This window comes from Coenobita brevimanus, chromosome 66 (assembly GCF_032717465.1).
Source record: "Coenobita brevimanus isolate Jiangsu-jjx chromosome 66, ASM3271746v2, whole genome shotgun sequence".
NCBI lineage: Eukaryota > Metazoa > Arthropoda > Malacostraca > Decapoda > Coenobitidae > Coenobita > Coenobita brevimanus.
In genome coordinates, this window is record NC_137019.1 from 32,096,319 (window position 1) to 32,112,744 (window position 16,426).

At 39.6% G+C, this 16,426-nt stretch overlaps 1 protein-coding gene across 1 annotated transcript in view; it reads right to left on the reverse strand.

Moving 5' to 3' along the window:
* The window catches only part of LOC145405333 (putative inorganic phosphate cotransporter), a 416,371-nt gene that overhangs the window by 139,055 nt on the left and 260,890 nt on the right, over positions 1–16,426 (reverse strand). Inside the window, exon 5 of the mRNA XM_080276745.1 lies at positions 4,135–4,361. Within this exon, the coding sequence (XP_080132871.1) occupies positions 4,135–4,361 (227 nt within the window). The remainder of the gene's footprint in view (positions 1–4,134; positions 4,362–16,426) is intronic.

Sequence of the window (16,426 nt, forward strand, 5' to 3'; positions counted from 1 at the left end):
AAACACCATATCATGATCATAAACACAACATCGTTATAACCACCACACATGATTTTAAGCACCAACAACTACTGCGAAAAATACAGTCGGAATTAAAAACATTTGAATAAGAAGCAAAGCAGCACAAGCGTGTTCACAATGCACCAATAATCTTTAGGGCCGCCAAAACTATTTTTAGGTAAGTATAACAACTGAGATAAAACACACCTCAACAGGCTCGACTGAAGAAATATCTGAAAGAAGCAACTGGCGGCCAGGTGCCTCCCAGTGAAATATGCCAACAACTTAAGTCATGCCAAATATTGACAAACTCAATTTTTGCGAGGAAATTACATGAAAAACTTCGAATTCAGCTAATCTTGCCCGTTTGGAGATTTTCTAAATGTCTGGCACATTAAATTAGTAGTTAACCCCTTAACCGCGGGGCGTCACTTTCGTGACGCTTGGGAGCAAGGGATCATACCGCGGGGCGTCGCTTTTGTGATTCTGTGTTATTTTGAATTCACCCAGGCTTCCAAGTGGGGGCTTGTATCATCTATCAGTACTGCCAATGTCCAACACTAGTCAGCACTCCTAATCTCATCTGTACTCCCATCCATTGTTGACAATTTAGCCATTTCTCCCCGTTCTTGACTCCCCTCCCTACCCCCCCTCCATTACACTATCCTCCCGCCTGCCCAGCCGTGCTACGCTAAGTAAATCTTCCCTGGAATTTTTCACTGATTTCATCCATTGAAATAAGCCCTATGCCCTATTCTTATACCAAATAATATATACAAGAAAGAAATAAGGTAAGTGAGAGTGCCATACACCTGGAATTGGCTAATTATCACCTGACAACACCTCACATGCACTCGTTCGCTAATTTTCGCTGTTTTTTTCCCCCTTGAAATATGTCATATAATCTATTTTCGTAATAAATATACATATAAGGAGGGAAGGGAGAAGCCTAAGTGATATTTACATTCACCTGGAACTACCTAATTTATAATGTATTGTCTAGATTTCCTGCCAATCATTTCAGTGAAATACATAGCTGTTTCAAGAGCTACGTTGGTAGTACTGAATAACCCCTAAGTAGGCCTCAACCCACGCCGGCCCTCCTTTATCAGTTCTCTCTCATCTTCCGAAGAGGAGGTACGGCTCATCCTCTTGCTGACTTTAGGGCCTTTTTTCACCCCCATGCAAAGGGCCCTGTGACCTTTACCCCCTACGAAACCTCGTGTGGAAAGAGGTAAATGGTTGACAATTGATAAAAGAGTGACTACGATCTTTCTATTGAGTAAAACAGTGCAAGTGGAATTGTAAATAATGTGTAAACAGCAAGTGAAAGTAATGAATGTAAATATACGTGAACAATGGAAAATAGTTTTATAAGTTACTTCAAGTGACAGTGCATAACACAGTGTAAATAAAATAGAAATGTAAATAACGTAAATAAAATAGAGAACGTAAATAGAAATGTAAATGAGTAGTATTATAAGAATACGAGTATATACCCTAGGAGTAATGAAAGTGAAAGTTTCGCTATAGCATGTCTGAATACTATGAGTTATGAGAGTGAAGATGAAAGTGACATTCACTCTCAATGCTAGTATACAGGACGAGAAAGTGAATGCTACGTATTTTACTGAAAGAAATTGAATCCCTACAGTGACAATAAACTAATACTACTGAAGGAAACTTATGGATAAAGACTGTAGATATATATAAGTGTTATATAGTAATAGAAATATAAAGTGTGAGGGGTTTTATGAATAATAAATGACAGAGTACCAAGAGCGAACTAGCGCAAGTGCGGCGGTCAGACGCGCTCATAATTTTCATTGCTTTCACAGTGTTTTTTTTTTTGGAGTATGGATCCCAAACTACTTGAAAATCATAAAGTAGTGTTTATAGTGTTAATATCTGGCTGTGGTAATCATATTACGGGTTGTCGGGAAGTGTAAAGTGGAGACTTCGTTACCCAACTTCAGAGGTCTCCACAAGTCCTACGGTAACTGACGAAGGCTCAACAAACATTCCAGGAGAAAGCTGAAGGTATGTACAATAAGCATATATAATTTTAATACTCTAGGACTAATAATTGATTTTTGGCAAATATTTTTTGAGAGTCTGTCAGAGCCTGAATAACCCCGCGGCACACGCAAAACATCGGTAAACATGCCCGCGGTGTAGGGGTTAAAACAATGAAAAATATTGGAAAACTGAGTGTATTATGTCTATCAAAGAAATCTAAAACTAGTGAAGGTGGTGCTTTTGTATTTTTCCATAATCATCAAGATATTAGCCACGATCTTGTTAAGCTAATTACAAAAATAATTATAGAAATTCCTACATTTTCCCAGGACTTGCGCCCCCATGAAAATTACTCGCGTCCCCCTATGGGGCACACCTTCAGGTTAAGAACATCTGGTTTAACCAATGCTCGATAAAAAACAGTGGAGTTTTTTGGAGAACATGCGTCGGGATGCATATATAGGTCCCTAAAGCATGGGATTAGCAATAAATACCATATGTAAAGCAAGAATAAAGGAGGAGACGCGTATTTTCATAATCTGGCTTCCATAGTGGTCCGCCATCTTGGATTTCGCAGTTGTGTAATCACTTCACTATAGTTTAAATATGCTAATTGGATTCCTAGATCCCCAAAACATGGGGTTAGACACCAAAATTACTTGTCTAGAAAGTATAATAAAAAAGTAATAGACATTTTAGTGATTGTAGCAGCCATGGCCCAGTGGGTTAGAGCGCTCCACTCTGACCGAAGGGTCGGAGGATCGAATCCACCCAAGGGTCATTGGTAGGCATCAGGAAGGGTATCCGGTCATAAAATGCTACACGCTCCAGTCCAAAAGTCCTCTACCCAGGGGCAACGCATTAGCCCTTCGGGGATACCAAGCGTAAAACCAAATTATTATATTTTTATTTTAGTGATTTACCTGCCAAGTGTAGCTGTGCTAAGGAATTATACAAAGCAAGGACAATGTTATCAGATTTATATTCAAATGCTCTGCCGATAAAATAATCCAATCAATATACTGATTTTTCTTTTTCTACACTTCTCTACATTGTTTGTTTGGTTTCAAATCATTGTTGGACTCCACTTGCAACGTTTATCTAGTCTGACTCTTCCATTTATTGCTACTCTTTGTTTTCGTCCTGTGAGCTCATCTTTGATCCAGCAGAGCACACTGCCACTGAAACCATGTGCCTTTAGCTTCAGAAGAAGCCTTTTGTGTGGAGCTTTGTCGAAGGCCTTTTGAAAATCGAGGTAGAGAACATCCGTAGATTTAGCCTCGTCGTAAATGTTCAGTATATCGTTGAGAAAGTCCAAGAGATTCATGATGCAAGAACGATTATTCTGAAAACCATATTGCGAATGTGTGATGAGATTGTTTGTTTCTAGATGTTTCACAAACTTGTCTCTGATAATAGTTCTCAAGCAATTTGCAAACCACTGGTGTTAAACCAATTGGGCGGTAGATTTCTGGTTGTGCTCTGTTGCACCTTCTGAATACTGGGGTTACGATTGCAAGCTTCCATTTATGTGGCACCTTACTGTTCTTTAATGATGAGTTAAAAAGTTCAGACAAAGGCTCTGATATTTCATCCTGTAGTTCCATTAACACACACGGTGATATTTTGTCTGCTCCTGGTGTTTTCATCTCTTTAAATTTGTTAACTGCAAGTCGATCACTGACAGTAATATCATTATTTTGCTCTCTTTTATAGGAACTGGAGAAAGTTTAGGAATCGTATGTACATATCAAGTTATAAATACTGACACTATGAAAATATGAAGAATTTTTGCAATCTTAGTTTCATCATCAGTGTGCAAAAAAACCCAACCCCTTCTTGGGTTTAGATTTGACCTGCTCAATCCTATTGGAACACCTTAATTACTCACTTAACCACCAGGCGCCATATATATATATATATATATATATATATATATATATATATATATATATATATATATATATATATATAAATCTCAAGTATTTCAACTTGAATACAGAAGGCTTATGGAAGCGCAACAAGCTACTAAAGAACCGCATGCAGGCAGCAGACTGCAGGCTGTACATCCCTGTTTTTGAGCACCATAATATTGCCTGACACATAGTAACTTACCTTACGTTGGCTGACGTATGTACGGTGGGTGATGATGTAGGTGAGTTCGGCGGAGGTAATGGATGGGTGCTGCTCTGGAAGATCGTGAGTCATCAGAAACCACGGCAGTCCCCACACTACACCCAGCCCGCCAAAGACATAGAACACAGACGGCCATCCGCCCAAAAACTCAGTGTTGCATAGCCACCCTCCCATAGACATAGCCAACATTATGCCGAGGGGGATTCCTGGGGAATATGAGGGTTGTCTGTATACAGCTGGCCTTGGTGTAGGTTCTGTTCACAGAGGAAATAAAAAACACCTAGAGCCTTTATTATGCGTTATAATACCAACAGTAGCTGGGACAGCACTCAGTAGAATGGAGACCTACATAAGTCAACTCTGTAGGAATCCATCTGGTAATCACTTTCCATAACACAGGAGCTGAAGCGCAAAAGACTGATATTCCTGATTTTCTGAAAATATGACTATCTAAATGTACTTTAACTCTATCCTGGGATTAACAAGACCATTACGATATCATTTCATAATGGTCCTTCCAACACTTTTTTTATCCTTTGCAATAAATGCCAGAAGTGATTTACTTCTAAATTCCACTGTAGCTACTACTATTGAGGTTACTGATACTTGTTGCTCGGACAAAAGCAAATAACTGTTCTCAGCGATTTTCAGTGACATGCTGTCCACAGGCAGACCATTAGAATGTATGCCAAATCATATCAGCCGAAAATTGGATAATACCCTTAATGCACAAATGTGATGATAAAAAATCCCCCCCCCCGCGATGATTTACTATCGTACTTTCTACCCACCAGTCATAACAGGGTGAGAGAGAGGGAAGTGGAGTTAGGAAGGGTGACTGGAGAGAAGGAAAGGAGTGCTGGTGATGGACACATGACAGACGTGAATATTGTGGAAGAGAAAAACAGAACTTGATTTTCCCCCAGTTAGGTCAAGCAATACTACCTTTTGACAAGTAATACATGTACAAAGCATATGGGCCAGATGGAGTCCCTCCTGTTGTTCTGAAGATCTGTGCTTCTGTGCATACATCATGCCTAGGTAAACTCTTTTGCCTTTGTCTGTCAACATGTTCCTTTCCTTCTTGCTGGAAGTTTGCTCTCATTCTGCCTGTCCCAAAGAAGGGTGGCCATTCCCAGCCCTCTAACTATCGCCCATTTGCTTTAACATACTGTATATCAAAAGCTATCGAGTCTATTAATAATTAAAACTATTTTGAAGCATCTTTCCTATCACATCCTTGTTTCTCATCGTCAGTACAAGTTCAGTCAGAGCCGCTTCACTGGGAATCTTCTCACCTACCTTTCAGACTCCTGGCCTCCTCCTTTCGGGACTTTGGCGAAAGATTTGCCATTGCACTTGACATCTCAAAGGCTTTCGATCGAGCCTGGCATAAACCATAATTTTCCAAATTGCCTTCTTACGGTTCTATCCTTCTATCTGTGCCTTCATCTCTAGGTTCCTTTCTGGTCGTTCTATATCTGCTGTTGTAGACGGCCACCGTTCTCCTCCTAGATCTATCAATTGTGGTATTCCTCAGGCTCTGTCCTAACACCAACTCACTTCCTTTTATTCATCAATGACCTTCCAAGCTGTACTTCTAACCCTATCCACTCACAAGCTGATGATTCCGACCTTCACATTTCCATTCACTTCCCACAGTGTCCATCTCAGCAGTTACTTAAACAAACAAGGGTTGAGGCTATGGCACACCTAATGTCTAACTTGGCTCGTAACTCTGACTGGTGTAAAAGTAATCTTGTATTTAATGCGTCAATAACTCAGTTCCTACACCTATCAACCTGTCAAAAACTTCCACAGGAGTACCCATTAATGTTTAATAATATCTAGCTCAATCCTGCATCATCTCTAAACATACTGTGCCTGGGGTTTAATTCTCTGTGGATTAATCTTGGAAAGATCATATTATATCTCTTGGTAAATCAGCTTCCAAGAGATTAGGTGTGCTAAGCCGACTCCGTACCTTCTTTGCCCCTGCACAGTTGATGACTTTATACACCAGTTTACTTAGCTCCTGTGTAGAGTACAGCACTCCTGTGTGGGGAGGCTCCCCACATACAGCTCTTCTCAACAAGGTGGAGTCAAAGACTTTTCTTCCAATTAACTCTCCTCTCACTGGCTCCCTTCGACCTCTGTCTCTTCACCGTACTGTTGTATCTTTATCTCTTTATCGCTATTTTAATGGTCACTGCTCCTCTGAACTATCTCCCTTCACCTCTCCACCACTACGATGGGTGCGTAGCACCCGTCTAGCAACAAACTCTCATCCCTTTTCTGTCCAACTCTCTAATGGAAGAGTTACCCGTTACTCCAACTCCTTCATTTATGCAACAGATCAACTCTGGAATTGTCTCCTGTCTGTATTTCCTACTTCCAATGATGTCCAGCCTTTCAGAAGCAGTGTGTCCAGACATCTCGAAATGAAAGGATCTCCGTTGTACTTTTTTTTTTTTCTTGGAAGGAACAGTTTGTGGGCTCCTTGCCTTTGGTTCCTTCTTCCTTGCATAAAAAAAAAAACTTTAGGTTTAGTATTAAAGGTGTTACATATGTATGTTCAGCAAAGGAGGGGGGGTTCTAGTGAGACCCCTGAGACTATCGTGGAGGCTGTACGCCAGTCCCTCAGTAAGTCAGTCACTAACTCAGTGACAAAGGTGTTTCAAGACTGGTCCCTCAGAGATTCAAGTAGTAATGGAACTGAAATACACCTGCGTTATCAGTTGACAAATGTACCGTCTCAGACAAACACCCTAACCATTTCTGTCCTCAGAGTGGATCGCAGAGGGGCCTCACTGATACGGGTCAAAAATCAACTAACCACGGCTGACATATACTAAATTTAAATAATAATAATAATAATAATAATAATAACAATAATAACAGGCATCCTTCTGCAGGTCTCCCACCTTTGCATAGCCCTAGAAAGAGAAACTCCCGGACAGGGAGGCTCGCCTTCCATTATACAGTTTATTGTGAGTAATTATTACGATGACCTTAAAAAGAAAAAAAAAAACACACTATAGATGTATACGACATCAGCCTCTACATCGCATCTGCGGAGCAGCTGCATTAAAATTACAGTCCGCATCTGCTTCCCCATCCGCAGTTTCACTGAAGTCAACATCCGCATCTGCATCCGCATCCACACACGTCATCTACTTCTGAATCAGCATCCGCACTTGAGGTATGAGATGTTGCGGGTTTCTGCAGTTGTATTAAATAGTTTTGTTTTTAAAAATTTCCCTCGCTAAAACTGAAATAAACAACATCGTTATAGTCGCGTATATCCCAGATGCAGTTATAAAATTTACTTGATCTATAGTTGATTACTTTTCAAAGGGTGGAGGTTATAGAAAGTGGCAGGTGGAATAAGAGTACACAGGGGTACAAAAAAAGGAAAACAGCAAGAGACCTACTGGTTTTTACGGGGATTTTTGTTGCAAAGAAAACTCATCTATGATATCTAATTCTATGAGCTGAAGATAAAGATAGCATAGTAAGAAGGCCTCTCTCGCCTGTGAATCCTCCAGCCAAAACCAGCAAGAAAATGTAAGAATGATCACCAAGCATCACAGAAAAATTCCTATGGAAATTACAAAGGAAAAATATATATATATATATATATATATATATATATATATATATATATATATATATATATATATATATATATATATATGATATATATATATATAGATATATATATATATATATATATATATATATATAGATATATATATATACCCACATACCGCTATATATTCATTCATTCATCATCCAATCCTACGTTTCCCCATTTGGAGCGTAGGAGCCCGGGACTAGGCAAGTTGGTCCTGATATTTAAGATGAGAGTGACCAGCCTCACTCATCCCTGAGCGGCATTACGTGAGGAGTAAATCCCAACCACTCCTTTGAAATAAACCTTCGTTAGGTCAATCCATTTGGAGCTCCCTAATAACACACAAAACCCCCAGACGCAATATATATATATATATATATATATATATATATATATATATATATATATATATATATACAGAGTAAAAGTCCATTAATCCGAATGGCAGTGGACCGAGAATCTTTTGGATTATCAGATTTTTCGGATTTTTGGGTGGGACCGCTAAGACACTTAATTTCATGTTTAAACTGAAATTTTACGGAGTGGATCACTTTTCATTCATTCATAATACAGTGTGGCACATATTAACATTACATATTAAGCAAATATTTTATTGATAATGTGTTACTGAAAACACGAACTGTAATTGGTAAATTAAGAGATGTTATGGGTTGTTTAACTCACCAGTGATGCGTAATATTGAAAACAGTAGTTGTAGGCAGGTAACTCCAGTTAGAGTAAGTGCAGGGTTAAGAATAATATGCACGTATTGTTAAATCACACTTCGCCGTCAGACAATTTGCCATCAAAATATGGACGATTCCCCATCAGGACGATTCCTCGTCGTTTATTTACATATCAATTTATTTAGCAAGTACACTAGTTTTTGAATACTTTTACCTCTTCAGAGTCGTTTTAAAATATACCCAGGATGTTGTAGCACCAATGGAAATTAATGAAGACAGGTATGGGTGATGCTAGAATATAATTCAAAGTCAGGTACAGCGAGGTAGAAACAAGTTAATTATTGTCTAAAAGTGCCACTTATAAATGATATCCAAAGCCTATGCTATTAACTGAACATAGACTTTGACAGATCCCGATGAAAATTAGTTATTAAAGTATCAATTCATCAATAATAAATATCTTTATAGAATGACAGGGAATCGTCCAGGGTGCAAATTGTCCTGACGGAAAACTGTCTTGTTATTGTTGTGAGGGCGAATTGACTTGACGGCGAATCATCCAAACACCATCAGTGGATTTACCTGCCTGGTTGCTCATGCACTTCAGCCAGTCACAGATATTAGCCTGCCCGACAGCCTGCGCACGTTTCTTGTAGAACTCATTTTGCAAGATATGGAAATTGATCACCTCAGTCCCATTGTAAGGATTATTTTGTTCAACGAAATGTACCAGTTTATCAAAGTATACAGAAGCTTCCTTCCATGAAACATCCATGACCACACCGCTCGGCACTTCAGAGCATTTGGCGCCCAGTATGAATTTTTTAATTTTGATTTTCTTTACTTTTGAAGTTTTTGTCAGCCTTCTTCAAAAAATCGTATTATTGGACTTTCCAGATTATCAGTGTTCGGATTAATGGACTTTTTCTGTGTATATATATATATATATATATATATATATATATATATATATATATATATATATATATTATATATATATATATATATATATATATATATATATATATATATATATATTTATATATATATATATATATATATATATATATATATATATATATATATATATATATATATATATATTAGCTAATTATTAGTCATTTACATATTCTTCATTAAAGTCCATACGAACCGAATGCCAACATATTTGGAGGAAAAACAACAGACAGGATTCCGAAGCGGGTATTCGACTCCTGATCATCTACTGTACTCACAATGGATCAGCTAATTGAGAAAAGTATCTGTCTATCTATTCTCAGACGTCTTCATCCTGTAAGGGGTGGTCATAAACAGTTCGCCTCCATGTCGCCCTATCCCCCGCCATTTCACTGCCCTGCTTCCAGCTCACAATCCTTTCTCTCATATACCTCTCCACTCCATCCTTGCACCTCATTCTTGGATTCCTTCTCCTTCTCCCCCCTCCACCTCACTCTCATGCACTTTCCTCATAAGTCTCTCACTCTCCCATGCTCTCCACATGGCCAAACCACCTCAGTGTGTTCCTCCTAACGCTTCCTATCACATCCATATCCACACAATGACGCTCCTTCACTTCCTCATTTGTCAGTCTGTCTCTACATGTGACTCCACATGCACCTCTGAAATAACTCATTTCCACTGCTCTCACTCTTGACTTTTGTCCCTCCAACAAAGTCCAAGCTTCACTCCATACGTTAGAGTTAGTATCACAATACTGTCATGCAGTAGCTTTTTCACTTCCCTACTCACATCCCTGTTTTCACTGTGTTCAAGGAACCAGCAAGCTTTCTTCCTTGTACCCTTTCGAGCACTTCACCCTCTAAACTTCCATTCTTACTCATCACACTACCCAAGTACTAAAATGAACTTCCATTTTCCATTTCCTCCTCATCAAACCTCATTGTACATGCACTGACTTCATTTCTCTGGAAGACCATAACTTTACTCTTCCCTACATTCACCTTTAGATTCCATTTCTTACATCCTCTCCCAAACTCATCCACCAAGCCTTGCAGCTCCCCTTCGTTTTCACTTACCAACACAGTATCATCTGCAAACAACAGTACAACGAGTTTCCCAACACTTGCCCTCTCTCAATAGGGCCAATCCAACATCCACTACCCTACCTTGTATCTTTTTTATAACCTTATGCATATACAGACTGAACAACTATGGAGACATGAGACATCCCTGTTTTAATCCAACCTTCAAATAGAAAAATTCACTTAGTTCACTATCCACACGCACTGCAGCCTTAGCACCCTCATAAATACTCTTCACGGCATTCAACAACTTCCCATTTACTCCTTATGTTCTGAATACTTCCCACAATCCTTGTCCAGCCACCCTGTCATATGCTTTCTCCAAATCCATGAAGGTTGCATACAACTTCTTTCCCTTCTCTGGAAACTTTTCCACTAAAGACCTAAGAATGAATATCTGATCTGCACAACCTCTTCCCTTCCTTAAACCTCCCTGCTCTTCTCCAACTAATCCCTCTGTTATTTCCCAAACTCTATCAATGAGTATCTCTACACTATACTTTTCCTATTACACTAAGAAGGCAAATGCTCTTATATTTACCACACACTTCATTTTCCCCTTTTCCTTTGTACTGGGGAATAATTATACATGACTTCCAATCCTCCGGGACTTTCTTCCTTCCCGGCCGATCTTCACATCTTCCACATCCATTTTTTTTTCTTTAATGTGGCCGACTCTGGGCATAGGCTTCACAGCCTGCTATCAAGGCCCAGCAGTCCTCCTACATACCATACACCTCCACATGTCACCATTTCGGCACTAACACCTACCATCCATATTCAATACATGCTAGGGCTGTCTCATACAGAACTGGTGTATTGGTAGCGTGGGTACTTTTACGACCTGTCGGCGGGGTTTAATGAAATTCAAATCCTTAAACTGTTTCTTGCCCCAGCGGGGATTTGAACCTGGGTCCGTTAGGACTGTGGGTCACCTCTTTACCGATTGAGCCACTGCCTCCCCCTATTTCTCCTCAATGTTTCTGCATTTCACCACACACTCCATCAATTCCTGTGGCTTTCCCCATTTTGACTTTCTTAATTGCTTCCACAACTTCCATCCTACTGATTTCTTCGTCTCTTCACACATCGCTCCTTCTCCCAGCCATTCCCCAGCCACTTATACTCGCATTACTTTCATTCTCTATGTTCAATAAGTCCTTAAAGTGTTCTCTCCATCTGCTCTCTTTTTCTCCCTTCTCCACTAGTATTCTACCATTCTTATCTCTCACTCCCCGACTAACTTCTTTGACACCCTGTCTAACTCTCTTTACCTCTTTCCGGAACATTTTTTTACATTCCCTCCACTTTACACTCAAATTCCATCCAAATTCCTCATCCACTCTCTTCTTACTCTTTCTTACTAATGTTTTCATTTTTCTTTTCCTCTCTACAGTACATATAACACTCTTTCCCGTCTCTCAACTTCTTCCGCACCCCTATATCTCATCCACTTACTATATGCTTTCTTCTTTTATGTCACAGTCTGTCTCACCTCTTCATTCCACCATGCTGTTCCTTGCACCTCCTTCCGTCTTCTCTTCATCCCACACACCACCTCACATGCTGCACAGTTTTCCTCTGTGATTATCTTGCACATACCTTCCACATCCCTCATTTGCCCCAATCCATATTTACCCAATCGCTTCTTCACTTCTCTCTTATATTCTGTCTTTTCTCCATCCTCTTGTAACATTTCCACCCTCCTTGTGTGAATTACTCCCTCCTGTCCTTCCCTTCTTCTATTCCTCCATTTCATTTGGACTTTGATTCTCACCACCAGCAAGTGGTTGTCAGAAAGTCTACTCCCCCAAACTCTATATGCTTTTGCATCCATTACACACCTTCTCATCCTTTCATGCATACACATATGATCATCAATGACTTCCGTTCATTCATTTCACTACCCACCCTACTCATCACCTGTCACGTATACCTGTGGATCATTTTGTGTCCGAAGAGGGTGTTGGCCATCATCACCCCCCCCCCCACGGCACAGATGTCCACTAAGGCACTGCCAGTCTCATCCACCCCTGCAGGCACACCCCACTCACCAACTACTCCATCCACCATCACATTCCCTACTTTTCCGTTCATACCTCCAATCAAAAACACTCTCATTCCTTTCAAACTTTTCCATTCATGATTCCACACTTGTCCTAACTCTTCTCTAACTCTGCTCGCATGATCTTGCGTTGGTGCGTACACACACACAATCGCTCACATTTGTAGTCCAACTTTCAGTCTTATTCACACAACCCTTGAGGTAACTGATTCATACTCTCCTTCCATCTGTTGCTCACATTACACACTCCCTCGTTTGCCCTCTTATTTTCACCCACTCCCACGCATATACCCCATCCATACCTCCTTCTCTCTCACACTCTCACCTCTCCATATTGTTTTAGTTCATTCACATACATCCACTTTTGCACCCTCAAGTACCTGGACAATCTCATTCTCTGTCACCTTATCACTTGCACCAGTCACGTTCCATGTCGCAATCCGTAGCATGCCCTTTGTTCTTTTCTTAGTCGTCACCTGTTGGTCAGTCCTGGTCCAAGGCTTCTTGTTCATATTTATAGTTGTTTTCCGTGGAGAGGCACTAAGCCTCTGCCAATCCACTTGTCACGTAGGAAACCCCCTATATCTAATATATATATATATATATATATATATATATATATATATGCATTTTTTTTTTTAGCCTTTGTGGTACAGTGGTAAAGTGTGCGTTTTCGTACACTGAACAACGAGGGTTCGTGCCCCGCCAGGGTAATAAATTTTGGGATCGTTCTTCTGGCCACATACTGCTTGGCGGTCATAAAGGGTGCTGTGGTTGAACCAGAGTTGCATACTATAAAGTGTGCTTGCACCCAGTCGGCTTGCGCGTACTGATTACATTTGGTTCACAGACTACACACACATCCAAGGCCACTACAACACTACAGTTACACCTATAAGCACTTCTCACCCTACATACAATCTCTACTAGACAGCCTAAGCCACTTGGTAGAGATACATTGGCTGTATCATCCCCACTTCGGTCAGGATAGGCCGGTCCTGCAGTGGACACCACAACGGCTGATGAAATGAGATGAAGATATATATATATATATATATATATATATATATAGTATATGTATATATATATAGATAGATAGATAGATAGATAATAGATAGATAGATAGACTATACTCTTGTATTTTGTTTTTCTCTTGGAAGGAACAGTTTTGCGGGCGCATTGCCTTTGGTTCCTTCTTCCTCACATAAAAAATCTATCTATCTATATCTATCTATCTATCTATATATAAATATAGATAGATAGATAGATAGATAGATAGATAGGGGCTCTCACCATCCACTCACTCGATGTAGTGCTGATGTCGGGTGTCTGTCCTTTCCTCTCCTCCCTTCTTTCCTTCCATCCTCTTCTGTCTTCCTTTACTTCATTCTTTCCTTGTCCTGCCTACGGGTAACTATTCACTTCCTCTTCTGTCTTTCATTCCTTCATTCTTTCCTCTTCCTTCTGCCTGTGGGTGACTCTACACTGAGTGACAAGCCAAATGGCTTCCTGTACACCAGGAAACCATTTACTACGGTGGGTGGTAACCATATAACCAAATTTTGGCGCCTGGTGGTTTAGTGAGAAATTATTGCGCTCCAATCGGATTGAACCGGTGAAGGTTTATACCCAAGAGATGGTTGGGGTTGATTGCTCATGTAATGCCACTCAGGGATAAGTGAGGCTGGTCACTCTCATCTTAAATGCCGGGACCAACTGCTTACCCCAGGGCTCCTACGCTCCTCATGGGGCAATGTAAGATTGGATGATGGATATATATATATATATATATATATATATATATATATATATATATATATATATATATATATATATATATATATATATACATATATATATATATATATATATATATATATATATATATATATATATATATATATATATATATATATATATATATATATATATATATATATATATATATATATATATATATATATATATATATATATACATATTAAATATAGAGTGTTTGAAATTTATAAATTTCGAAAATTTGAACAAGGTCTCTTCGCTCTTTTCCACTTTATGGGAAAACACTTCCGGCTAAGTTTCACTGAAATGGATACATATTTAGCGGTCGCTGAAAAGTGAAAGTTTTATTAATATCTTGAAAATTTCACTCTTTTTCTAATGTGATGTCTCTGTAGACACTGATAGAAAGATATTGTATTTTTTTGTATAAGATCATCTGAAACAAACTTGTAACAATTTATTTTCCCTCGTTAATTTCATTTTTTCTTATTTTGTTTTCACAGTGAGAGCATGGTAACCAGAATTGCATCACCGGTCTATCTGATCAGAAAGTCACACCCAGATATAACTGGGAGCCGGTTACTCTCTGGACAGCTTATGTTAAATCCCTTGCTAAAAAGGCTTCCAAAAAATTGGAACTTATGTACAGAGTTCGTGAGTTCTTCACTGACGAGCAGATGGCCACAATATACAAAAGTCATGTGCGTTCTCAGATCGAATACTATTCACCACTGTGGAGTGGATGTGGAGCGGTTGCACTGAGGCAGTTGGACAAAATTCAAAATAAAGCCTTTAGATAAATCAATAATCGTGCCATTATGCAGGACCTTCCCCCTTTATCAGTACGTAGAGATGTTGCTTCTTTAGCATTATTTTATCGATATTTTTACCGTAAGTGCTCTGACGAACTAGCTTCAATTGTGCCTCCCCTTCATAATTTCTCCCGAAATACTCGGGCAGCTGGGAGTGCCCATGAACTCACACTTTCTCCCCCGCAATGCAGAACCTCTGCTTATCAAAATTCATTTATCCCCAGAACTACTACTCTCTGGAAATCACTTCCTGGGAGTTGTTTCCCACAAACATTTAATCCACTTCAGTTCAAATCCAGTTGTTATAAATATTTTATGAATGGAGGATGCCTTTAGGCACATGGACTTATTTTTTTTTCCTTTGTTTTTCCTTCCTCCATTCAGTATATAAAAAAAAAAAAAAAGAAAATCATGTGGAAGAGAAAAAGACAATTTCCGAAGCTGCAAAAGAAACCATCTTCAAGGTGAGTTAAATCTGAAAAAGAGCCAACCTTCCTCAATTTGATGAAGCTTGGCATATCAAGAAGCTGAAGAAACTGTATGAGGAGTACCGGTATATGAAGTTGAAGAAGAATAGCAGAGACAGTCAGAAGGAGACGATGAAGCGGGATCTCTTCAAAGTGGATCTGAGAGAGATATTCGATGTGCCACACCCGAAGGCACTGAGAATGAACATTCCAGATAAAGATAAACGGTTCCTAATTAGTCAGCGCGAAGACAGATCCTAGTCATCAATGGCTGGTATCGACATGGTAATGGGCAAGGTCAAGGAGAGAAAGAGGAAACGCGAATCAGACGTCTTGCGGCGAAAACAGAAAGACTTAAAGGAAAGGAGGTTGGAGGAGACAGGCATTTTGGAGGAATCAAGCTCTATGTCAGCGACTTCCACAGACTTTGTCAGTCAGACTCCAGCCAAATCTCCCTACTATCTTCATGCAGCAACATGCAAGAATCGGAAAGCTGTCTGGCACAAGAACTTGACTGCTACCTGGGACCGTTTCAATCTGTCGGTGTGCCAGGCAACAAGTTCATACAATACTGCTGCCCAAAGCCTAGGTCATAATCTCGGGGGTTTGTGATTTCACCTGCTACAGTCTATAGAGCTCGATGCAAGAAGAGAGAAGAGAAGGCAGCTGAAATCTCTGCATCAGTCAGGACAAAGGATATTCCACTGACACTTCACGGGATGAAAAGCTACTTCCAAATATGTCAAAGCCTGAGTTTGCAAAATCGGATAGCTGTACTGGTTT